The sequence below is a fragment of the Microtus oregoni genome, unplaced genomic scaffold (genome assembly GCF_018167655.1).
Source record: "Microtus oregoni isolate MIOR12 unplaced genomic scaffold, Mior012 000022F_ref0000154, whole genome shotgun sequence".
NCBI lineage: Eukaryota > Metazoa > Chordata > Mammalia > Rodentia > Cricetidae > Microtus > Microtus oregoni.
The window spans coordinates 9,730,530-9,756,519 of NW_024543081.1; the positions used below are offsets into that span (position 1 = coordinate 9,730,530).

The following is a 25,990-nucleotide window of genomic DNA, read 5'->3' on the forward strand; positions in this document are numbered from 1 at the left end:
CCACCGTGCAAAATGGGGTAACTGAGGTCCAGGAAAGACCTCCAGCTGCCACTGTCGCCCGTTCAGGAAGCAGATCAGGGTGTCAGACCCGGACACTCACTCTATTAGTTCTTAGGCGGAGCAAGGGATGCAACAAAAAGCCCCACAGCAGAGTCCTAACTATGTGAACCCCAGCTTGGCCACACGCTGCTGTGTGACCTTGGGCAAGTTGCTTTGCTTCGCTGGGGCCCTGATTTTCTACTCTGTGAAATGGAGCTAGCAACAGCTGCTCCCTCGGGTCATCAGGGCTGAAGTCCCGGGATGATTCTACACAGGAGGCCACATAGTAGACCCTCAGGAAACGCACGCTGTAGCCACATGCACCCCCCACACACACACAAACACACACACTCATGACTATTTCCCAGCCAGAATCTCCAAGCCCTTGCAAGTCTCTCTTCTCCCAGCAGGAACAGTACTCTAGCAGCCAATAACATTTCCACCAAGGGGCTGGTTCCTGGTCCTGGAACAAGGACAGAGGTCAGCTTCCAGCTCTCCAGCCTGGAGCTCACCCTACACGGTGACACCCCAGGCCTCTCCAAAGGCTTCAAGGCAGCCAAGAAGAGAGGCCTGTGAGAGGAAGTCTTTGGGGTCCCATGCTTTGCCCCAAACCATCTGATCACACCCTGTGCTGACTCTCAACTCCTCTGTTAAGGCCCAAGCCTCCAATCAAGTCTCCCTTGAAGACTTCCCTGCCCTGGAGAAAGTCACAGCCCACCCCCATGGTCCCTTGGCAATCCAGGTCAACAGGCCACTCAGCTCAAGTATTTGAGCCATACTGCAGGGTCCATGAAGTCTCATCTGTCAAAAGCAAATGCACAAAGAAACATCTCACCAAAACCATGGCCACAACTTCACCAAGACAGAGAATAAAAAAGAACCTGCCATGCCAGCCTGGCACACAGTAGGTATCTGGCCTGTGGTGACCTTGACCCAGCCAGAGGGTAGCTCTTTAGAGCTACCCTGGGCATAGAGATCCCTGAAGGAGGCAGCCCAGAGCATGGCCAGGGAGTACCTGGCTACCACTGGCCTTGGCTACATACTCCCCTACCCTAGCTTTCCCACGTTCTAGCCCAAATGAGCCTGGATTAAAATTCCTCATTTGAAAAATCAATATTTAAAGAGCCAGGCCTGCCAAGTGGAAGAAAAGCTCTGCTAGTAAATATATGTCTCCACGGGCAGAGCCAGGCCTCTCACTCACTAAGGCTACCCGCCTCATGGCTAGCCCCTGCTCCACAGATCCCAGGCAGCTGTGCAGGGCACACCCAGGGACAGCAAAGGACTGGACAGTCTGGGGAGCTTCCTACAGAAGGGATCTACACAACTACTTCTCTCCAGGACAGCAGGCTGCACAGGAGCCATTCACCTGTCCAACCCTCCCCAAGACTGAGAAAGAGCCACACCTCACCATGACTTTTCCACAGAATCCAGAATATGCAAATTCCCTACCCTAGGTATTGGGGGAGGAGTGTGCTAGGGGGAGGAGCTTGCTGGGGGAGGAGCATGTTAGTTTATAGCTTTATTTGGGGAAAGAAAAAGCATTAGGACAAAGCCCTACCCGTGACTTGTGCTCAGTTTCTTCCACCAACACCAGCTGATGCCCATGGGATGAACTACCTCAGGTCCCAGTGACTCCATGGGGCCACAGAGCAGACAGGGTCTCCTCACTGGAGACTGAGCCACAAACAAATGAGTAAAAAACCTGTCCTGGCATCACTGTTCCTAAAAAGTCATTCTTCACGCACCAACTCAGCCATTCATTCATTGATCTACCAGTTGCACTGTGAGCACCTGTGCCAGACACTCAAGGCTGCACACATGGGTGGCCCCTACACAGGAAGTCCCTTTAGGAAGGCCTCCAATACCAAAGACTTCAACAAACAAGTGGGATGTCACAGCCCAGGGTAGCATGGGAGGAAGGTACAACACCCAATCTGAGAGGCCAAGGAAGTCTCCAAGGTGGTGGACAGGCACAGGGGCAGGTTTAGGAGGAGCAGGGCAAGGCAGGGATGACACGTTCCAGGAGCCAAGTCCTCTCAAGCACCAGGTGCACTCCGTGCGCAGGACCTACCCAGCCATTCATTGAACTTCTTCACCTCGCTCGGGAGCCCTAGCTCCGTGAAGTCCCCGGCGTGGATCAGCACATCACCATAGGGCATCTGGATGGGGTCTGTCCTTGAGTGGGTGTCAGAAACACAGACGAAGCGTGTGTAGCCAGGTGGCTTTGGGGCGTCGTGAGGCACTGGGTCCACCCTGCGGGGAGAGAAGATGCTGTGGGTTACGGGGGTCACAGAGCTGTGACCCTGTGGGGTAGTGGGTCCTCAAAATACAACCACTCCATGCTCCCAGTCATAGCAACTCAGAGACTAGCCAACTGGACACGAGCCGTGTGTAGCCTTCTGGCAGGTCCAGAAAAGCATTCTTGTCTCCTGTGCCTCAGTTTCCACTCTGTCCCATGGTGTAAGGGCTAATCTTCATTGTCAACTTGATGGAATTTTGGATCACCAAGGAAACACAGAACTGGGAGTTTGTGAAACCCTTCCCTAAAGGTTTCATCTTGAATGTAGGGAGCACCGTTGGAGTCCTGCTAGCTGAACGCCAGCAGTCATCTGGCCCTGCTACCTGATTCTGGATAGAGAGGGACCAGCTCCATCACGTTCCCGCCATCATGCCTTTCAAGCCACGGCAGACTGTGCCCTCTCCAACTCTGAGCCAAAATAAACCTTTCTTACGCTGCTTGGTCTGCTTCATTTGTTTGTTTGATCATACCAATGTGAGAACCTCAGAGAACCTCCGAGTGCCCGGTCGCCATGCCCATGTGCAGCGACAATTACAGCCCAGCTGGTTCTGGGCAGTTCCCAGCTCTGCTATCACTGCTGGGCCCGTGGAGTTTTAATCACAGAATCACTGTCTCCTGTGCTTTTTTTTTTTTCCCAACCTCTCAAAACCAGCTTCCACCCCTGGGGGGCACTATTGCCCCGCTGATGCTGAGTGGCCTGAAATACTGGTCCATTCAAAAGAACTAACTGGTCCTGAGCTCTCAGCACTCAACGCGGGAAGGATGCAGGATGCGGAAGCCACATTGCCCAGGAAAACAGCAGGCGAGGTCCTTCCCCTTCCCTCTCTTCTCCTCCCCCCACCGCCAAAAGAGAGGTGAGAGTTCTCCCAGGACTAATACAGTGTGGTCATTTTGATACCAAGAGCCTTCTGGGATTGTGTAAAACAACACCCCCGCAGTCAGAAAACCAGCTCCCCGAAACCAGCTCTGCCAATGTCACTTAGACACAAGCAGAACCCGTGGCCTGGGTTTGCACCTTCCTGGACAAGAACACTCCAGAAATTAAAAGAACATAGCTAACTAAGCTCCATCCCCATTCCCAGGAGCCCTTGCAGCCAGCCGAGGACCTGCCTTAGGCCCCCAGTCCAGTGTTCCTCGCAGAGCATACCGCATCCCCAACTAAATGACTTCACCAGGCTCACAACGCTTAAAAACAACGCAATGACATTTCAACAAGCAGCCCTCTCCAAACGAGTACGCCGCTCGAGGAGTCGTGTTTAAATCTAATTATGCGTCAAACCAAAAGCAGTACCGTATCAGTTACATAAATACTTTTAAAGACATCTTTCTAATTATCCTTTTTTTTTTCAGACAATATACTTCGGAGAAATTTAATTAACACCTTATGAGAGACATGGGTTCAGCATGCTAATGTGTACGGTGCCTCCTCAAGCTGGATCTGCAGCAGGTGGAGGCACCATGCCAGCCTCTCCTCCATCTCTGAGGCACCACAGAGGGTAGTACCCTGGTCCCCCTTTGGGGGCTGTTAAGCCAAGATAGAGCCTCAGCAGCTTGGAGACAGGCCGGCTAGAAAGATAGGTTAATTTGCCAAGTGAGTCCAATGATGGGCAGCCAGGAAGGTGCTGGACTCTCGTCTCCTCTCACCGTCCACTGTTCTGTGTTCAATTAGCACAAGTACTGAGTTCCTAATAGGTACCAACTTCTGAGGCCAGTGAGGGCCAGAGGTAGGAGTGAGCAAGGGCCCTGCCCACCAGGAGCCCACAGCTTGCAGGCAGCACAGATTTGACTAGATTGTGTCTCTGCAGTCCCGGTTTAATAGGGCAATGGAAGGCTTAAAGACCAGAGAGGACCCTAACCTGTTCTGGGTTCCTGGAAGCTTCCAGAAGGAGGCAGTATGTGACCAGATCTGGAAGGCGAATCTCCCTGCAATTCTCACTTTTCCTATGTCCGCTGGGACTCTCAGTACCTCCTCTCCAAGACAGTCTAACAGGTTCAGGGTGTGCGGGTCCCCCATCTGTGCTCTCTGCCCATCCCGACAGCGCTGACTGGACCACGGGCAGCCAATCAGCGCTGGACGACTTATACCAGTGGACACTGAAACCCAGGCAAACCAAACACATCCATTTGTTCTCCCATCTCACCCAACACACACAAACATGCACATGTGCACACGCGCGCGCGCACACACATACACACTTTATAGATGCCATAAAGTTACAAAGTCAAAGAAATCGAGAGAAAGGAAGAGGGGGGGCGGCTGGGAGTGTGGTGGGATCCAGCAGTCTCTCCTTAGGAGGCGACCTGGCCACCAGGCAGCTGAGGGCTCTCATCAACAGGAGCGGTTGTGGGAGCCCTAGTTCTTTAATTAACTTTACCTTACTTCCCTGCACCCCGGGGCTTCTGAGAACTGCGGAGATGGAAGCCTAGAGATCCCCAGAGAGCAAGCGAGCTAACGTCTCCTTTCCCCAGCTCAGTTCTGCAGCAAAGCTGCTTGCCCAACCTTGCACGGAAAGAGAACGCGCTCCACTCCCAGTGTCTGGGAGCTCAGCACGGAACTCGACAGCATCCTCACACGTTCTCTCCTCTCCTCCCTCCGGGTGACCCTCGGCAAAGTAGCCTGCCAGCATTCCCGTTTTACAGGTGACAAAACTGAGGCTCGGGAAAAGGTTGTTTCCCCCACAGAAGCTGACTTCAGGGGGCTAGGGAGATCACTCAGTGGGTAAAGCACCTTCAGCTCTGTCCCCAAAAGCCATGGACAGCAGCATGGCTGGTGTCAAACACCAACACAGGCCTCATAGGAGACATATTGTCCCTCAGGTGCCCCAGATAAAAGGGTGCTTTGAAGTCTGAGGTTCCTGTAATATGGACAGCTGTGGGCCTGGGCCATGCTGTCTGAGAATCCTGTAAAAGAGGAGACTGAAGGCCAAAGCAGGAAGTGAACAGACTGTCCATTCAACACAACTGCCCTGGCCCTCTCTTTTTAGTGCTCTGCCCAAGAAGGACAGATTCCAAGGTGACCTGCCAACCCTGCCCATGCACACCCTTCAATCTGTACTTCCTGCTATTGCTCAGCCTTGGGCTAGCCGGTCCTTCCAGCTGGGGTGGTCCATTCTGCTTCCCTCAAAGGCTGCAACACCTCGGAGCCCAGACCCTCCCGCATCCCCAGGACTCTTCCTGGCCTCACCCTCCCTCCTGCCTCCTCCTTTCTTTCCATTTGCTGTATAAGGGCCCAGACACGGGGGGGGGGAGCACAGAGGTGTCTAGGAACTGCGCCCCCTCAGAAACAGCATCTACAACTGGGACAGGGCCAGGACATGTGTGACCAGTAGGAGTTGGAGAAGACTTTCCTAAAGAGTGACCCATGAAGGACACAGTACACAGGACCGGGAGCTAGAGAAGCCATGGAACAACAGCCGTGCAAAGATCCGAGGCTGGGCTGAGGAGACAACTCCATCAGGAAAGCACTGGCCTCAGAAACAGAAGGACCCCGGGGTTCAGTCCATAGAAGCCAAGTGAAAACTGTACAGAGATTCATGCCTGTAATCCCAGCACTGGGAAGGTACAGAGGCTCTTGGTAAGGAGGTGGTAAGATCCAGGTCAACAAAAGTAAGGTGGACAGCTACTGAGGAGCCACACCTCTGGCCTCCATGAGTACACACACACGCGCCAGAGGCACACACATATCACACATTCACACAGCATACACACACCACACTCTTGCACACATATACCATACCACATGCACACACACATACCACACACACACACACACACCAGGTCACCAGGTGCACGCACCACATATTCACACAGCACACACAACACATACACACATGTGTGCACATGCATACATGTGCAAACACATGTACATGGACACAGACATATACATACCACGCACATACACACACCATGTGCACACATACATGCATACACATGTACACACCACACTCATACACAGACATATATCCACATGCACACACATGTAAACACACATAACACCTGGGGCAGGAGGAAGGCTGGGAGGTTTGGAAAACTAGAAGCAGCTGCTGTATCTGTGGCCCAGAAATGCAGTACATGCTGAGTCTTCTCCTGCTTTGCTCCTGGCCCCTGCCCAGCTTCAGTCTGAGTCTGTGGCCTCTCAGCTAGTGGACGGGATGAACCCACTGCACAGGGCCAAGTGGGTGTCCTGGCTATGCATGTTCCCCTTCCAAAGCCTTAGTTTCTGCCTCTGAAAGGAGGGGTCAGGTGTCAACCCAGTCAAGCGCTGGGAAACGGGGCCAGAGGTTCCTCTCAACCTAGCTCTGCTATCCCTGACTACACTCCAGCATCTAGCACTACCTGAGGGACCCAGAAGTCTTAAAGGTTCTGACCCATATCTCCAGTAACCCCAAAAGAGCAGAGGGAAGAGTTTTTGCTTAGCACCGAGTGTGCCCATTCCTGGATACCTTCATGGCAGGCTCCAATAACTGTCCCTCCTGCTCACTGTCCACTCTTACACCTGCATTCTCAGGGTCCTGATGCCTGGAAGGCTCTCCCAGAATCTCCTGGATTTCTCAGCTCCAGGGGCCACAGCTAGAGTTCCCAGCTGCAGACAGTCATCACTCAGGCAAAAGCAGACAAGTTACCAGCAGGGTTTCGGGGCACCTGAGCAAATCACGCAGCTCAACGAGAGACCACGTTGAACTGTCACTGTTATTATCAAATACAAACTGTGGATTTATTAAATAGGGCTCCCCTTGACTCCCTCACCCCGGAGACAAAGCACATGGCAGTGATGAGACACCAAGCAGGAAGCAGCATCCACCCTGCACACCTCTCTTGGAGGCAGAGTGGCCACGTGTGAAAGAATCCCCTACAGCCTGCAGGCCTCCTCCAGCTTCCCAGTGGGCTACTCAGCCCCGTTGCTCATGGAAGCCAGGTTCTCGCTGACTATTAAAGCAGGCCAAACAGGAGAGTTCCAGACCAGGAAGACACCAGACAGACAGACAGACAGACAGGAAAGCTGCCATGCTTTTTCTCCATGGCTTTTGCTGTTACAAGTGTCACGCACTGCCTTGCTCTGATGACCTACAGATGCCCATCAGCAGACGCCTGGGACGGAAGCCCCGTGAGAGCAGGCAGCTGCCTCTGATCACTTCGAGCATTAAGCTCCACACCCAGGCCTGGCTCGTGCTATGATGACCACCAGCCAGTCGCGTGACTCCGCTGCAAGGGGACTTCTCTATTGCATCCTCAGCATCACTGTAAACATCACTTTGCGGTTGGGGAAACTGAGGCATCAAACGGTGAGAGCCCCACCCAGGTAGACCAGTCCAGGACCCATGTTTCTAACCAACAAGCTGCCTAACTGTTCCCAAGGAACTTGAATGAATGAACAAAGGAAGGGAGAAGGAAGGGAAGGACCGGCCTCCACTGTCCCCTGGTGAAACGGGAACAGGCACCTTCTCTCATTTATTGACTCACTGCCCTTCCCCAGGACACAGTCTGGCCCCAGGGCCTGTAGCCAACCTCTCCTTCAGGGGTTCCTCTACCCAGCAGGCACCTCTGAGATTCTCAGACACCCTCTCCAGCCCTCTGGGGGCTCTACCCTTACACTCCTCCCTAGCCCAGGGAACCCTAATACCTCTCATTCCCAATCGTCCCCCAATCCTGAAGGTCTCAACTAGAATCTACCTCATCCAGAAGGACATTCCCAGACACCCCAAATTGGATGGGCCCTCCTCAGCTCTCCTCTCTTATTGTCTTATCTGTGTGGCTTTTTTTTTTCTCAGGCTAGGGTCACCACGGGTCGACCCAACCCAGTCACATTCCCCAATAGCCCCAGAGGGCAACATCCCTGAGGCCAGGACACCCACGAATGAGTGTATACTCCCATCAGCACCAACTGTTCTGCTTGAGGGCCTGGGGCTTTCCCACATTCCCACTGGACAGGACCAACCCTAGCATCAGGGACCTGAGTATCATCATCTCCAGTCCTACCAACAACAACAACAACAAAAATCGAAGCAGGGAAAGGCAGGCCTCTGTCCCCAGCATTCCTACCAGGCTGCTAGGTGCCAAAGACCAAGAAGCACCATGCCCTCAATGGTGCACTCAGCTGCTTAAATCCTCCGTAGTACTCAGCTAGAAACCCATCAAAAACAGCACCTCCTGACCACGTGGGATGAAGCCTCTAGGAAGGAGCATTGTTCCAGCAAGTGCTGCTGGGAAAGCAGGTATTCCCACATTGGAACCCCCACTCCAGACCACACAACGGCCACCGTCGATGCCTTTCTTCCCAGGAATTATCTCCCCAGAACACAGTTTAACAGAACAGGGGTTGCAGGCAGCCACACAGAAAGGAAGGACTGCATACCACTCCACTGCCCCATCCCTCTGCATGCTGGGATCTGAGCAACTCACCCATTGTACGCTGACCCTGAGTGACAGCTGCTGGGACCTCGTGAACCCACACACTACTCAGAAGTAGGGCTCCAGCCCCTAGAGGACGCTCAGTGTTTGCACCCCCAGAGATAACCTAATGTTCTTGAGAGGGCCTTCTAACAACCCAGGACACAGGTCACATTGGCCATAGCTGCTAGCTTCTCGTTCCGTCAGCAGAGAGCCATCAGTCTCTCCCCACTCTGTGTGGATCAAGATGACCTTGACCCAGAAGGCACATGAGACGCTATGAATGTGTATGAAACAGAAAGGAGGTGTTCCCAAACCCCTGGCCTCCTCTGTAGAACACTTCAGAAGCATGGAGTCCAACAAAGGGAGAGGAGACAACTCATCCAGGATGGGGTCCTAACCTACTACTGGTCCTACAGCAAGACCCTCTCCCTGTCTGTGACTCAGTCCCCCTGTTGGAGCAAGTCAGACTAGGGGTTGAAATTCAGCCCCTTGACATCCCCCCCCCCAGAACAAGTGAGCCTGCGGGTTGTGAAATTTCTGGTTCCATCGTCAAATCTTGAATCTCTCTGTACAATCATCTCACTTTCAAACACTTCTGAAGAATTCACCAAGTCCAATTAAAAGGGGTCCGAAGGGCCAGTGTGGGTCCCCGGGGCCACCAGTCTGGGGCTTCCCTCGGGTCCCTCCCAACTTTAACCCAAGCGTAGCACAGAGAGATTTGGTCCGCAAGCCCCTAGAGTGTGCGTTCACGGATGAGCCAGAAGCCAGGAGGAAACCACAGTCCTGTACCCGCCCCGTCCCTGGACATGAGCACTTACATCTGCACGTGAGGTGGCTGAAAGCGGCCCTGGTTGATGTTGTAGAAGGTGAAGGCTTGGGTGGGGTTGGAGCTGTACTCGTCCACCTCAATAATGAGGCGGCCATGCTGGTGCCGCCGCGCCGCCATCACGTGTGACTGAGAGAACGCCATGCCCAGGCCGCAGGGGAGCAGGGCCAGGGCTTCGGCCTTCAGGATACCAGCATCCCACCTAGAGCGCCACATGGACCTCCGTGGGCCACCCGGGCATCTCCCACCACAGCCGCTGCCGCCACCGCCGTCGCCTCCACCGCTGTTGCCGGGTCCCCCGCCAGACCTGCAAACAGACTGGAGAGACAGAGCAGAACCATGCGACAGTTAATCTGTTTGGGATTTGTTTTATTTAATGTCAGATGAAGATTTAGAAAGAGGGAAAGGGTGGGGGGAAGAGGGAGGAAAAACACAGTTGCACACAGCTCAAAAACTCATTACAAATCTTTCCAACTCAGCAGTTTGATGAATATACTTTGGTAAAAAAGGAAGAGAGAAGGGAGGGAGAAGACCATGAGGAGAAGAAAAAAAAAAGCCCGTGATGCCATGGACGGATGCATGTGCGGTCCAACATGTTTAAATACTTCAGACATTTTTTTCCCCTCCAACAAGATTCTTGGAATCTACACGGTAGCTGAGCTGGGAACGAGACAATAGCTGGTATTTTGTAAACAGGGAAGTTAAATTTCTATTTTTCCGATTTGGGGAACAGGAAGGATTCCTGTCTAACTCCACCTCCTCCCCACATACCCCCCAAACACATCCGCAGAGCCACACCCACACCCCAGCAAGTCTAAGCAGGTAGAACAGCACAGGATGAAAATTCCTTCTTTACCATCAATTTAACCTCGGGACATCTTTTGGAGGCACCCAGAGAAGGGATTTTCCAACCAGTGGCCAATACAGCCCCTCTGCTGAGGCAGCGCGGTGGTCCCAGGAGAAAAGCTGGGTGGAGAGGGTCTCCCTCCCTACGCATCACCCTGGCCCCAACAGGGTCCCGGGATCCAAGAACCCACCCAATCACACAGTGAAAATTCTATAGTTTTTCTTAATTTTTCTTCCAGTGGAAAGGTGTGGCTTACCGATGAATTTAACTAGACTAAAACTCCCCTGCGGCAGGTTCTGAGCCAGTCGTGTGGAGCCTAGAGGCATAGGCCAGGCCAGTGAGACAGCATTTATCTTGGTGACTTGTGCCTGCCTGGATTGACACCATGGTTCCCTCATCCCATTCTGAATAATTTTTTAATTGTGTGAGCAGTGACTTGAAGGGTTTTTTTTTTTGTTGTTGTTTTGTTTTGTTTTGTTTTTGCCTTGTTTTCGGGTTGTGCCTTTTAAGATCCTCCAGTGGCCCTGCTTATGCTGTATTTAACCAAGGAGAAAATCACGTAGTTTAAATGATTCCTGGACACTTGGATCCCAGTCACATTAAAGGAAGAAAAATCCCCCTTGTTTTGTGTTCGGAAGGGGAATCGACACACTCCGAAAACAAATTAGATTAGGAAAATGACAAAAATTAGAGACTGGAGAACATTTTAATTACGTGCAAAGAGAAACGGGTTATTAATTCTTAAAAAAAAATCTCAATCATCCCCATACAAGGTAAAATAAAACAGCAATAATCTCTCCTCTCAAAACATGGAAAGAAAGGGACAGTTCTGTCAGGCAAGGTAGAGTACAGCAGTAGTCTCGGGAGGCTGAGGCAGGAGGATAACTGAGTTTCAGACCTCATCTCACAAATATGGGAGAGCTAGATATGATGAGATATGTCTGTAAGCCCAGTCCTTGAGAGGGAGGGGGGAATAGGGGAGCAGGAGTTCAAGATCATTCAAGTTTAAGGCCAGCCTGGGCTATATAACACCCCGTGGCTCGGTGGTTAAGAGCACTGTCTGCTCTTCCAGAAGACCCGGGTTCAATTCCCAGCACCCACATGGCAGCTCATGACTGTCTATAACTCCAGTTCCAAGGATCTGACATCCTCACATAGACATGCATGCAGGTAAAACACCAATGTGGTTTACCAGCCCAAACCTCCTAGCCCAATCCTGCTCTCTCAGCCTGAGTCACTATCTTCCTGTCCATTCACCCTTCACCTCTAAGTGGACAAGGCCTTGGACCAGAACCTTCCTGCTGGGGTCCTGTGAGAAACCTGGGTATCTGGTAAGAGCAGATCATGTGTCCCCATGACTTATTCCTGTATGCTACCCGCTGTGACCACAAGCAAGCGCTCGACGCTCCCATGGGCAGTCTGGTCACCCACAACACGAAGAGAGCAAGAGTCCCCAGCTCAGAATTGTGAATAGTAAACAAGATGACACCCATGAAAACTGGCTGTCACATGGCCTGGGGGTACACAGCAAGTGCTCAATGAATGCATCAGTCTCTCCCAGGTGGCCCATCACAAAGCTTCACAGATAGATGAAAAACATACGTGGATGGATGGATGGATGGATGGATGGATGGATGGACGGACTGACAGATGCATGCATATGGACAGTGTCTGGTCAGATTCCTTCCCTAGCACCCAGCACAAACCTGGCAGAAAATGGGTGTCTGTGGAGCCCAGTCCAAGCCTGAGGAGTCACAATCTTCTTCCCTTGACAGTCTTATGCCATCAGCCCATCAGAGTGCTGGTCACACTGAGCCCAGCCTGGACCAAGGGGAATCGAGGGACACACACACACACACACACACACACACACACACACTGCCCCCCCCCCCCCCCCCCGGTAAGCAGGCGCCAACAGGGACACCTCAGTGGGAAAGCTGCCTGGCAGCAGGAGATTCAGAGGGAAGAGGCAGGCAGGGAATACCAGGGTACCAGCCCTGCCATGCCGTATTGCACTTCACATAAAGAGGACTCACCGCAGGTCCTGCCTAGAGAAACCAAGGAAACCGAGAACCCAGTGCCTCCTTCTGAGCTTCCATTTCATGTGTATGGGCTGTTGCAGCAGCTGCCAGCACACCCGCATGCAGTTCCGCAGTCCACTGAGGGGAGGGAGAAGAGCTTCCCGGAGAAAACGGCTTTCAGCGGGGAAATGCTCACACCTGGTCCCCAAATGTGCACAGTGGGTGACAAAGTTTTGAGTCGGTTCCCTGTCCCGTGGGGTGACCTTGAACCAGCTCACAGGTCCTGGGAGGGGGGGTCCTGCCAGGACTACTTCAGGGGTTGGGAGATGCAGAAAGAAGTGGGGTAGAAGGAAGAAAGGAGGGAAGGAAGGAGGGAAGGAAGGAAGGAAGGAAGGAAGGAAGAAGGGAGGGACAAAGGGAAAGAAGGACAGAGGGAGGGAAGAAGAGAGGGAGAGAAAGGAGAAGGGAGGGGGGCTGGAGAGATGGCTCAGAGGTTAAGAGCATTGCCTGCTCTTCCAAAGGTCCTGAGTTTAGTTCCCAGCAACCACATGGAGGCTCACAACCATCTGTAATGGGGTCTGGTACCCTCTTCTGGCCTGCAGGCATACACACAGACAGAATATTGTATACATAGTAAATAAATAAATTTTTTTAAAAAAAAAGGAGAAGGGAAGGAAGGGGGAGGGAGGGAGGGAAGAAAGGATTGAAGAAAAGGAATGAAGGAAGGAAGGAGGGAGAGAGGGAGGGAGGGAGATGAGGGAGGGAGGGAAGGAAGGAAGGAGGAAGGAAGAAAGAAAGGAAAGAAGGAAGAAAGGAATCCATCTTGTTCAACAAATATATTTCAGTTCCCACTTTCTGTCCCTGTCTCTTGCACAAAAAGATAAATAAATAAATAAATAAATAAATAAATACACTGCAAACATAAAGAGGTCCCTGTCCCCAAGGAGTGGGATGGGAGCAGAGGGTAAATGCATACATAAACATGTATACTGTTTTCATGTAGCATCCGGAAGAAAACATAGTTTAGAAACAAGATAGCGCGCAATGAGGGCTCTATCAATGGGATGATCATGAACGACGTTTACAAAGGAGCTGTCACCTAGTAGGACAGGTGAGTGACCCAGACACACCCAGGCCTGGAGACAGAGAGCCGAGGCCCAGGGGGCAGAGAAGCACCAGAGATGACCCTCCTGTTATTGTCCCTCTGGCTGTCTGCCAGCAGGCCTCTGGAATGAAGAGGTCACAGGGTACAAGTTCAGGTGATGTTGGGCACATGGCCTAATCTCTTTCCACTTCCCTATTGCTCTCTACCTGGAGTTATAGAAAGGGTAGGAGCAGCCACATGTCTTCTCCTCCAGTGAAGAGCATTGAGTTGGAAGGTTCTGGGCCTGCCAGGTTCAGCACTGGTGGACACATTCCCTCCATTTGGGAGGCTAGCTTAAGCCCCATCCTCTTCTGAGACAGCCTCTCTCTGGAGCCACGGACACCAAGGGGCAGGCTGAGCTGAGATGCCCACGATACAGGAAGCTGACACCCAGAGAAAAGGTCTCATTTCAGTTCCCGCACCCTAACTTTGTCTATCCTTTTTGGTTTTGGACTCTGTCACCACAGCCAGAACACAACAACCTCCAAGGGTGCTTGAAACTCACTCTGCCCAGTCCCTCTGGAACACCCAACCTCCTAGGAACAGCCGCTACCCTCCAGGAAAGCCAGCAACTCCAGACATGACAGGGCGACCCCAGCCCAGTTCCCCCCTCACTCCTCAGCCTCAGCTCAGCCACTGGGTTTTCCCTACCAACCAGGAATCTGCACAAAGCCTCCATGCGAGCAGCTTCTCACACCACTCTGCTCCTGAATTTGACCACCTGTTTCCTGGCTCAGGGCCTCGGAGATGATATTCTACCAAGCCTCCCTAGGCTGTATCAGAGCCTCCACCCATGGCCATTAAATCCTCCCTGGTCAAAGCTCCCAATACTGGTCCTGGTCCTGTACCTGAGACAAATGAGAAACCAAAGTAGAAAATGATGGGTGATGGATGCATGAATAACATGGATGGATGGATGCATGCGACATAAATGGGTCTAGAGATGGGTATATGCATAGATGCATGGATGTATAGATGGACAGATGGATGCACAATGATACATAAATGGATATGTGGATATGTGTGTGTGGATGGATGGATGGACAGACAGATGTGTGGATAGACAGACAGATGTGTGAATGGATGGATGTGTGTACACATGGATACAAGCATGACGGGCAGGCACAGTCTTTGCATCTGACAGACCATGTTTAAAACAACTTTCACTACTCCAAATCTGGGCTTTTCTTGGAAATGTGCAGATTCTAAATCTCCCTCACACGACCGAGGCTCCAACACACAGTAGGTATTTAATCAATGTCTCATCTGCTCAGTGAGATGGTTTTAATAAAACCCAGAGTTCTGCGGGGAACTTCTGAGAACTCAGCTGAGATATTCAAATGGTCACAAACCCCTCTTTCTGCCTGGAGTCCTAGGGCCATCTAGGGGCCCTCCTCTCCCACCTCTCCTCCTTGCTGGGCACACGCAGTACACATCCCTTGACCATTTTTCCTAGCACTGCTGGGCACTGGTGAGTCTGATACATATTGGTCCTCCCCTGGGCCACACCCATCTCTGGGATTCAAGTGACCTGGGCTTGAGGCAGAGCTGGGTATAAGCCCAGTGGGAGAAACCTGTCTGGTATTCAAGGCCCTGGAAGCAGCAGGAGCAGCAGATGCCCTGGGCCTCCCACACACATAAGCAAAGCAGAAGAGTGTGTGGCCTGCAAGGAGCCACCACCCAGCTGTGAAGCTTGCCAGCCTGCATGTGCCAAAGACCAGAAAGGAGCGAGAGAGATCGAGTAGGGTCCCTAAACCTACAGAGCGTCTATAGCAAAGGAGATGACCGGTCATCTAACAGCTGAAGCCAGTCGGACGATGGCAGTTGGGTGGGCACTGCCTGGAGCTACATTCACTACACTGCATGGTTCAAGTGCCCACCTCTACCCACACCATGACCTCTCTAGGTCTGTGGACCCTGGACAGTGCTGAGTCCAGCCTGCTGGCCCTGTGCCATGGCCATCTGCCTCAGCCTGGCTCTCAGAAGTGTTCAGATTGGAAAGGGGAAGTTTGCCTCTGGCCAAAATCAAAGGCAATCACCTCAAAAAGCCACTGACTTGTCTCTCCCTAGAACCCCTTTCACAAAAACCGAAGCGAAGACAGCGTTGCCGTGCCGAGTCTAGAACTCAGGCAACCATCCACAACTGTGCGAGAAAACACCAGCCATCCCGGCTGCTGCAGCGACCAGAATCCCAAGCCTCGGCTCCCCTGACTGTGAGGTCAGCTGAGCACCCCAGCTGCTCTCACCACCCAGCCCAGCGAGTGGATGATCACACCGGGTGCTGGCTCAGAGCAAAGCTAGCCGGAGCCAGCTCTGGGGAGACACGGCTTACGCAGGCTTTCAGTAGAATGTGGCAAATTCTAACAAATACTAACATGCCCTGTGTGGTCCCCACAGGCCAAAACCCAGGGGACAACACTAGCCAGAAAAGTCCTGAGGGGGCTGAAATGATGGCTCAGCCAGTAAAGGCACCTGCAGCCAAGCCTGAGACCTGTGCTCCATCCCCCAGACCCACACGGTGGAAGGAGAAAACCAACTCCCACAGACAGCCCTCTGACCTCCATGTGTCTGTGACACGCACACACACATGCGCGCGCACACACACACACACACACACAAACAAATTTGAAAATGTAATAAATATCTTTTACATTTCCAAGTACAAAGGCAAAGAGGTTTGCGGAGGATTCTTTTCCAAGCCGTAATATGCACGCACGCTCAAAAAACACTTTCAGCCGCATTTTCTTTCCTTATTTTGTCTCGGCATAAAAACACACAGCTGGCTAGTGCCGAACGGAAACCCTCGTAGAAGATATAAAATAAAATAATAAAATACAGACAAGTCCTCAAAGACCAGGAAAAGAAACAGCTCTGCTGCTGTGACAGGGTTGGGGGGGACGGGTATCAGACCCAGCTTCACGAGGTCCCTTCCATCACGGGGCCCGGGTCTGGCGTTCCTCTGTATCCACTGTAGGTCTCCATTGATGAGAAACTTTGGCGGGGAACTGGCATCTATGACCTGGCAGAATGTGCCGGGGAGCTGAGTGGATGCGGAGCTCCAGGGATGGAGTGAAAACGAGACCCCGAGCTCCAGAGAGGATCAACCACAAGTGACTTCTTACAGCATTTACCACTTAAAAACCTTTTAGCTGGGTCCATGTTGAACACACAAGCTTAAATATCCCTTTCTAATTCCTCAGCCGCCCCTCCCCCAAGCCAGCGACACTTCCTTTTCCAATTTTGTACTTTTATTTCAGAAGCGTCACGAGTGCTACTTACCAGCCACAAATAGCTGCCCACTTATCCCCTGGACTGGGGACACAGATTCGGTGGGTTCATCCACGAATCCTGATCCGTTTCCATTCCCACCGCACAGACGGGGACCTGAGATGGGTGGGAGCCACACAGCCCAGGCAGGGAGAGAAGCACGCCTACAAGCCAGCACGGCACCCCAGAAGCGATGGCAGTTCACATCACCTAGCGGATCCCCAGTCATGCAGATAGCCGCGAGAGGACCCATTCTATCTCTCCCTCCACAAAGTAGTGTCTGCGAGTTTTCAGAACAGAACTCTGGAGGCCTGGGCATCTGCAAGGTTGCGGTGAAGGCTGCTCGGATGTGGTTCTGACACACGCACAGACATGCATTCACACACACACACACAAAGGAAACAGGGGTCAAGTGTGTGAGAGTCAGTACTGTGTCTCATCACCACACACAAGCCAGCTCATACTCAGTGCTTGAGGGTGTTGGGGACATTTGTGGCTGGGGTGGGGTTGAGGCATGGGAGTCTTGATGGCTTCCCGTGCAAATCCGATTTGCAAAGAAAGTAAGTGTGTCTTGGAGGCTCTTGTAGAAATGGATTTGACAGATGCCCCTGAAGGACAACCACGTCTGCATGTCAGGGTTCCACTGGAGTCTCGAGGAAGGGACAAGGGGGAAGCTGTTTCAGAGACAAGCTCAGGTCTAATTTTTTTGTGTGTGCTCATTCAGGAATTTGCAATTAAGGATTAAACTTCTAAAGTGTGATCAATTAACTAACGTGCCCAAATGACAAACCTCCAAAAGCCAAACTCCATTCTCCACTTCCTACCCCGACAAATGCAGGAAAATAGGGGTGGGTGTGGTGGGGGAGGGCACACTGGCCTTTTCCACAGATACCCAGAGTCCAGAAGCACTTTGTTACAAAGGACGGAGCAGGCGCCACGCGGGAAGGGCTTGCATTTCTCAAGGAGTTGGTGCGTGTACTATGCAGCTTTGCGGCTGCAGCTTGGTACAGAAAATGCAAGAGGAAATGGAGGGGAAGGGACGTGATGTGCCTGTTGGAGATGGGAAGGAGACATCATTTTCTCCTCAAAGCAATAGAATGAGCACAATGATGCTGGAAGCCCCTCCGAGCACATGGATGCACAGCCTCAAGGCCTCTTGAAAGGGGGCTACGGAAACGGAAACAGGAAGGCTGCAAAAGGCAGGTGATCACGCAGGTGTCCATCGGGTGGTATGAGTTAGAAGCTACAACGGCCTGGCGGCAGGAGAACACAATCCACCATAAAGGAGATTTTTAAAAAGAAGAAGGAAAGGAGGAGGGGAAGAAACTGCTTCTATACGTAATGAATGACTAGTTTCTGACAACAGACTGGCCGAGTTCACAGAAAAGAAATTCACAGAGAAACCCACCATCACCTCAGTTATAAACTAACACACATGATCTTGGTTTACTAAGTTTCAGGGGATTTTGGATGAAATTTGAATTGCCCCAAAAGTGTTTAAGATAAAAACACAGCACAAGTAAGCCTTCTTTCATTGCGGGAAAGAAGATGAAAAAAAGAAAACCATTTGTGTCGGCAGCAATACTGAACAGCCGGGTCATCAAGAGTGCCATAGTGGGCTGGATAAACCCAGGAATGCCTCTGCCCCGTGCCACCTCCAATGCCCCTGCCCCGTGCTGCTTCCAATGCCCCTGCCCCGTGCCACCTCCAATGCCCCTGCCCCGTGCCACCTCCAATGCCCCTGCCCCGTGCCGCTTCCAATGTCTCTTCCCCATGCCACCTCCAATGCCCCTGCCCCGTGCCGCTTCCAATGTCTCTTCCCCATGCCACCTCCAATGCCCCTGCCCCGTGCCACCTCCAATGCCCCTGTCCCGTGCCACCTCCAATGCCCCTGCCCCGTGCCACCTCCAATGCCCCTGCCCCGTGCCACCTCCAATGCCCCTGCCCTGTGCCGCTTCCAATGCCTCTTCCCCATGCCACCTCCAATGAGGGGCTTGCTTTCTAATTATTTATTTTTCTCTCTTTCCCTGGGACTTGCTTTGGCTTTTCACTCCTTGTTCCGCTCTTCAAACCCAACCTGAACAATGCCAGCGACAGTCTGTGGACGATGCTAGCAGGCCATGTTGTGAGACAGGGACAGCCACACGTCAGGCACTAGGCTGCAGTGGACAGCTTTCACCACACCCGGCACAGCCCATGCTCAACAATCTTTGCTTCAAAAAGTGCCACCTTTGTCTGCCTTTCTCCCCAGACCCTGGGTGTCCGAAGGCACGGCATTGGAGCAGAAAGGAGACTCCATGAGCAAGTCTGCCCCTCACCTAAGGGGCCAGCAGCTTTGCCCTGTGAATCAGGACATGTCTGAGAGCCTATTTCCAGGCCTCGGTCCCCAAAGAGCCAGGGCCCCAGGCCCCTTCTCTTCTGAGGTACAGACAAAGGTTGAATGGAAAGAACTCCAGGAACAGGAGCATACTGAAGGGCGGCCACAGGCAAAGACCCTTTTTTGTTCTGGCGAGGGAGGGTTAATGGGAGAGACATGTCATGTTATCACTTCAAGGTTTCTGACAGACAGTTCCGGGATAAGGGAGAAACTCCACCCTCAACTGCTGCTCTGAAGACTTGAAAGGCACTCACTAACCTCCACTAATTGCATGTTTTTCTGTGTGTCATATTTACTCGCTGGAAGTCTTGCCTGGCCCATTCATTTCCTCTGCTCCACTATTCATGCTCACTCACGGGCCAAGATTAGAAGAGGGGAAGGCATTCGAAAAGATTAAAAGCTCACTACACTTGGGCAATGGTTTCCTTCTTTCCGTGGGCCCAGAACCTGCAGGGTATGCTGATCTCACCCCCTCCCATCCTGTCCTCGCTCAGTGAAATCCACCCTTCGTCCTGAATTCTTCAGACAGTGGAGAGAGCTGTGTCCTGCGCGTGATGAACAGACAGACAGCCGCTGCCTGGGTGGGCAGACAGCAAGTTCAAGAGAGAATTAATGAACTCACTTTGGATGGATGAGGACTTAGCAGCCCCATGGGTAGTCTGGGCATTTTGACAACATCGCTTTGCTTGAGTGTGGTTCCATGGGTCTCACTGTGTCTTCCTGATGCAACCTTGGCCCTGCCAGAAATACCCCCCCCCAATTACTGCCATCTTCTATTTAAGCCCAGACCTGGTCCAGTGATCCCTAAATCCAGGGCATCAGCCTGGGTGAGCACGGATGGTTCTAGGCACAGCACACAGTGTTCACATCTCAGACACATCATCCCACACATCTCGCCCAGGACCTACCCTCATCTAATTCACTCCAGGGCTTCCCAAAGTCCTCGAGCTTAAGAGTAAATCAGGAGGCAGCCCTACTCACAACCGTTTCCAAGCACACAATTAAACGTTCAAGACTAAAGTATCTTGTCTTTTGAGCGGCCATCAGCCAATTAACACTGTTCCAGCTCCCGGGGAAACTGGAAGAGATGCAACCATTTCACTGAATTCCATCTTGAGCAAAAGGAGATTTTACAAGGGGCGGGGGCTGCCACTTGGAAAGCCAATTTGCAGGGAGACGGGCCGTGTACGGATTAGTATGCATGCTCCCACAGAGCAGTCCCCTGCAGATGCGCCTTGCTCCAGACTCCTCCCTGTCACCACCGGCTCCAAAGCCTGGTATTCTTCCCTGCCTTGGTACCCTCCCCAGATGGTCTCCTAATGCCTTGGCTTCTAGCTGAGATGGAGCAGCAGTCACCCCAAAACCTGTCCAGCCTCCCCCAAGACACTGTTTAGTCATGTGTCAAATACTAGTCAAGTTATCTTAATTTTCCTTTGGCCAAGACCAGTTGGGGTGTTAACATGGTCAGTGGCTGAGTGGCCCCCCAACATCCCACCGATGTAGTTGATCCCTGCTAGCAAGTCTGCCATCACCATTCATACCCGGCAAGCAGCCCAACCATTCAACGGTGCCTCACTTTTGTTCCCCGAGTTTAATTTTATAATTGTTAACAGTTCATTCTCCTCCTAGCCATTCAGGGGAAGAAGTGGAAATGGGGAGGGGTGGGGGGAATGCACTTCAGGAAAGATGCCGCGGGGGGGGGGGGGAGTGGAGAGCCCAACAGCGAGGAGGAAACAGATCTGCCAGGCTAGCTGGATAAGGATGGCAACTAATTCCAATGTGGTATGCCCTGACCTCAAGGAACCACTGAGCCTAGACCCAGAAGGTTAGGAGGGGATGGAAGATGGTGGGTCCCGGATCCCTAAGGCTGGTCTCCCAGCATCTTCCACTCCACAGTTCTCCTTTGCCCCTGCCTGAACTGTCCCAGAATAAACACACAAGAGGTAAAATGGCTTTCAGCTCGAGCAGTCCATGGAATTCTGTCCTGGAGGACTGGGTGCTGTCTGGTTCAGTCACTGAAGCCCCTGAGGGGGCACAGCAGACAGCAGTAAGTGTGTTGAATGAGTGAAGGAAGAATGACAGATGGATAGATGGATGGATCGACGACAGATGGGTGTTAGTGAAGTTCCCAGCAATATCCAGCAAAAGTAGCCACTTGACCAGCATCCGTCCCCCTCCTCACCCCCCTCCTCCAAGTGTCAGCAGAGGCTGGCTGCACACAGTAGGCTCTCCGCAACAGGGGGTGGCTATTGTTATCACCCTCATCAACACTTGCACCCCACCAGCCCTCTCTTTCCACGGGTTACTCCAACAGCAGCCAGCGGCAGCCGGCCAGCCTGGGAAAAGTTTCGCTGACCGCACGGCCCGGCCAAGCCCCCTCCCGCCAGCACCCGCCCCGCGGACTGCGCAGCGGCGGTAGCCAACCCGGGCCGCGCGCCCCGGGCAAGGCAGTGGCGGCCAAAGTAACTTTGAGGGCGCCACGGGCCGCCCGGGTGCAGGGACGGGGTCCCGGCCGCGCCCCCTCCGGCCCGCCGCCCGCACCCGGCCCGTGCGCACTCCCGGCCCGGCCGGGTCCTACCTGGCCCCGGGCTCCTCTTCGGCGGCCGCGAGCAGCAGCGCGCACGGAGGGCGGCGGGGGCCCGGCTCCCGCGAGGGCGGCGCGCAGGGGCGGGGGCCTCTGCGCCGCGCGGCCGAGGCTGCGAGTGGGAGCCAGACTCCTCCTTCGCGGGGCGGGGGGCTCCCCGCGCCCCCTCCCCCGCCCGGCTCCGCGCCGCCCCGGCCCCGCGCGCCGCCGCGCCGCTCCGCCCGCGCGCACGGGCCCCGCAGGAGCACGATCGCGGCCTCGGGCCCCGGCCCCGCGCGCCCTTCCACCGCCCGGGTCCCGACCGCCCCGGCCGCGCCTGGGGCCTCGGCGCCCTCCTGGGCCCGGAGCCCGCATCCCGCCGCTCAGGGGCCGCCCCGCGCCCTCGCCACGCAGCCCCCAACCCCAGCCGCCGAGCGCCAGGAGAGGGGAGCGGGGCGGGGCGCCCTCACCTCCGGAGCCGCGCGCCGCGCTAGGCACCGCGTGCAGGGGCGTGCGTGGCTCCTTCCTGGTGTTCGGGCACCTGCTCCATGTCCGGAACCCCAACCTGGGAACACCAGGGTCTTTTCCCTGGAGAGACACAGACCCCCACACCCCCCAACCACACACACACTGGATCAGGCCTGGGTCTTCCAGCTGGAGTCCCTTCTATCTCCTAGTCTCTCACCCCTGGCCTTCTGGGTGGCCGCAGTGGCCTCACCCAGAAACCCAGAGCCGGCAGGTAAGCCAGTCAGGGAGGCAGAGAACCGAGCTCTAGGTCTCAGGGAAGCCCTGTCCCGGGAGGCAGAGGCGAAGAAATAGGAAGTTTGAAAGACTGAGGACCCCTGGCCAGACTGAAGACGGAGCATCCACAGGGCCTAGTATGGTCAGGAAACAGGAGCCAGTCTGGCCTGGGCTGCCCCCCATAATGGAAGTTAGGCAGGAGGCTCATTCGATACCCCTTAACTAGTGTTTGTGGGTCCTACTTGCTCATCTCTCAGATGGTTAGGTGTCAGTCCCCAAGGACACCTCTGGGACCTCGTGAGGCCCGGGGCTTCTCTGAAGGAGAGTCTAGTCTTAGGAGAGGAGAGGGATCAGCCACCTGGGTGAGAGAGCATGCCCAGGGTGAAAGAACCTTCTAGGCAGAGGCTGGTGCAGGCCAGGGTGGGATGGTGAGGCTCTGAGGAGTGAGAAGAAGATCGTGCCAAGGAGAATGAGGTTCTTTGCTAAGCCGGTGGAGTTCTTCACGAGCCATTGAAGGTAATGGCCAGGGCCTTGCCTTGCCCAAGCTTGCATTTTGAGTAGAGCTCACTCTGGCATCCGAGTAGGGAGTGGGCCTGGGTGTGTAAAGGCTAGAATGGAGGAACTGCTAAAGAGGTTCTCCCTGTGGGTTGCTATGTTTCTCTCCTACCTCCCAAAGAACTCACCCCGGAGCCCCTGTCCTAGGACAGCAGCACCACGTTGTGCCTTGGAAAACTGCTCTGCCTATCTGGGAGAGAAGGGTTGGGGCCCAGGATATCATCAGAGTGCCCGCTGCCTGCCGAGAACAAGACTGCAGCTGGGCATGGCCTTTAGGGGCCAAGAGCAGAGATACTGGACATTCTTGTGTCTTGTCCTCCAAACTCTGGGTGCTACCAGAGCTCAGCTCCCAGAACACCATCTCTTACTGTGCACCGATTGAGCACCCACTGTATGCTTGACACTCAGCATGCTGTTTGGAACCAAGTGTGAGCTTGCCACCAAAGATCTGTCATCACTTGTACCACCCAGACTGAGGAACCGAGCTTGAACACACACTGCCTTAGGTGATCCCCCACTCCTCTCCTGGTCCAGGCAGTATCCCAGAGGTTAGGCCACAGAGCCCGATGCTGTATCTACAGGGTCTGCAGCCCACTAAACATCAGTGACTGGCTCTAGAAGATGAGGGAATGAGGAGTGTGGGGTGGGCAGGACAGACCCGCTCCTAAATGAACAGCCCATCTGGGCAGACAGCAGACATTCTGTGTAAGGGAAAATTTACTAACACAGTGGTCTTGTTCATGGAGACTGACAGAAACACCACCCGATCCTCATTGCTGAATCAGCCAGCAAGGCTCATTCTGACGGGAAGCATTTCCTGGGTGCCTACTGTGTGCTGGAGACCCAAGGAGAGGAAAAGAAGGTAGACGCTCTGCCCGGCTTAAACACCAGTCTCCCCCTGCTAGCCTAGGTCTGTTTGGACCCTGACACTGCCCCAGGAAACGGTCGCCTGGATGGCACGGGCCTCACCTCAGATCTTCCTCCATACCCTAGCAATGGATCCTGCTCATATGCACACTGTTGTGCACACACACACACACACACAAATAAAGACACATAGGATTCCATCAGGCCACTGGAGCCCCAGCAATACCATAGTACTAACATCACGTGACTCACAAAAAGCTGGGTGGAAACCAGATGTAGGTGTTTCTGAGCAGGGAGACCACCCCTGTCATCTACAGGGACTGAGATGCCACATCTAATAGCTCCCAAAAAGACAGGTCCTGGCCACTGGTACCCTCTGAGTTGCCATTTGCAAGTCCCTAGTAGGCAGCTTTGCGTGTCGGTACTCCTGTCCTCAGCCCCTCCATGGTGTGGGAGTCCTTCGTGGCTGTTAGGGACTTACCCAGCTGTCTCCTTGCTGGCTTGTTGTTGCAACAGTCTAGCATGGATTCCAGCAAGGGGCAGCCTCCCCACAAAGGAGAGGAAGCCTTAGCTGATGAGTTAAAAGATATGGGGCAGGGGAATGCTCCAAAGGTTTCAAACCTGTCCAGCTAGTATAAAGCTGGGGTGTGAAGCCAACCCTCATACTACAGTTGTCTTCCTTTGTCCCTTCTGCTCACTCTGCCCTCAGTCAGCTGCCAGGCAAGGTCTTCCTTCACTCTTAAAGCCCCCACCATCCCAGGCAAGCTCTGTGGGGTTCAGCTGAGCTGTCCAGGGTCCTGGCCAGTCCCAAAGGCTTCTCTGATCTGTCACTCACACACACACACACACACACACACACACACACACACCTCCCTCCTGGAAATCAAAAGGAAGCTATAAGCTGTGAAGCCGGGCCAGCCCCTACCACATGTCAACTCTTGAGGCCTCAGTGGCCATTTCCCAAAAATGAAGCAACACAGAACAGGCCAGGACTCGTGGTAAACCATGTAGTCACCACCTCGGGCCTGGCAAAGACACAGAACTAGAGGGACAGTGACAACAAATTGCCATTGAACAACAAACCCTAGATGGTGTAAACCTTGACATTAAATGACTGCTATGCCATATTGACCAATGAGGGACATGGGCTGGGGAACACTGTGAGGACAAAGGAGTTGCAGAGTGCCCCATGATATGGACAAGAAAGAGATGATAGATGATAGATAGATAGATAGATAGTAGATAGAGATCTAGCAGGGCTGACAGTGGCGCTGGAGTCATCCCGGGTGGGGCAGCTCTTAAGTCAATCTTTCCAGACAAAATACACGAGGGGTCCAGTGATCCTGGGCTGCTCTGAGAGAGGGCTGTGAGTGCTCCCAGGTTCCAGCACTAGAGCCAAGTGTCCCCAGTTACACATGGCCGCTGCACCTCATGTGATCCTACTGACTCTCAGGAGAAAATATTTTCTCTCTTTCTGAAAGAAGATGCTGAGCCGGGGGTGGGGGGACTTTTGGCAGCCTGTAGCCCAGTGCCCCAGCTCTGGTCACTACTGTTCTCTGCTCCATGCTGAGTCAATGGAGCAGGTGAGAGGACTGAATGAGGAGGCAAAGATCAGGTGGTCAGACCTGAGGTGCTCAGTGTTCAGCATCTTTGTCCTTGGGTCGCAGCTCTGGGCAGGAGGGGGGGGTCCCTCCGGGTCATCCCTTGGCTCCTGTTCATCTGTCTAACTGTTTCCTATCCAGTAAGTAGTGAGGACACACACACACACACACACACACACACACACACACACACACACTTAGTGTGGGAGACTAAATCTTATATGAAGGGTAAATAATTTAGGTCAGCAAACCCTCTTGAGCCTTGAGGAGGTTGATTAACTCTGCCTGATCCTGTGAGACTTGAGTGGGATTGGGAGCCAAGAGGGCATCTGGGCAGGCCTGGCTTCCAGCAGTGCCAGCCACCAGCAATACCCTGGAGCCAGTCCCCGTGCCGCACAGTCCTGCCCCACCCTCTCCTGCCAGAAATCCCTTCCCACTACTCTTCTTGGGGAG

At 53.5% G+C, this 25,990-nt stretch overlaps 1 protein-coding gene across 4 annotated transcripts in view; it reads right to left on the minus strand.

Moving 5' to 3' along the window:
• The window catches only part of Mpped1 (metallophosphoesterase domain containing 1), a 76,041-nt gene extending 53,650 nt beyond the window's left edge, over window positions 1–22,391 (minus strand). Inside the window, exons 1-3 of one of the 4 annotated variants that reach the window (XM_041672527.1) lie at window positions 22,244–22,391; window positions 9,547–9,872; window positions 2,111–2,292 (exon numbers count right to left, since the gene is read on the minus strand). In XM_041672527.1, the coding sequence (XP_041528461.1) occupies window positions 2,111–2,292; window positions 9,547–9,770 (406 nt within the window). In that variant the 5' untranslated portion in view covers window positions 9,771–9,872; window positions 22,244–22,391. Of the gene's footprint in view, window positions 1–2,110; window positions 2,293–9,546; window positions 9,873–12,437; window positions 12,547–16,845; window positions 16,976–21,788; window positions 22,211–22,243 lie in introns of those variants that run through there. The other 3 variants (XM_041672524.1, XM_041672525.1, XM_041672526.1) reach the window with 3 other exon arrangements.
• Window positions 22,392–25,990: the final 3,599 nt, after the last annotated feature.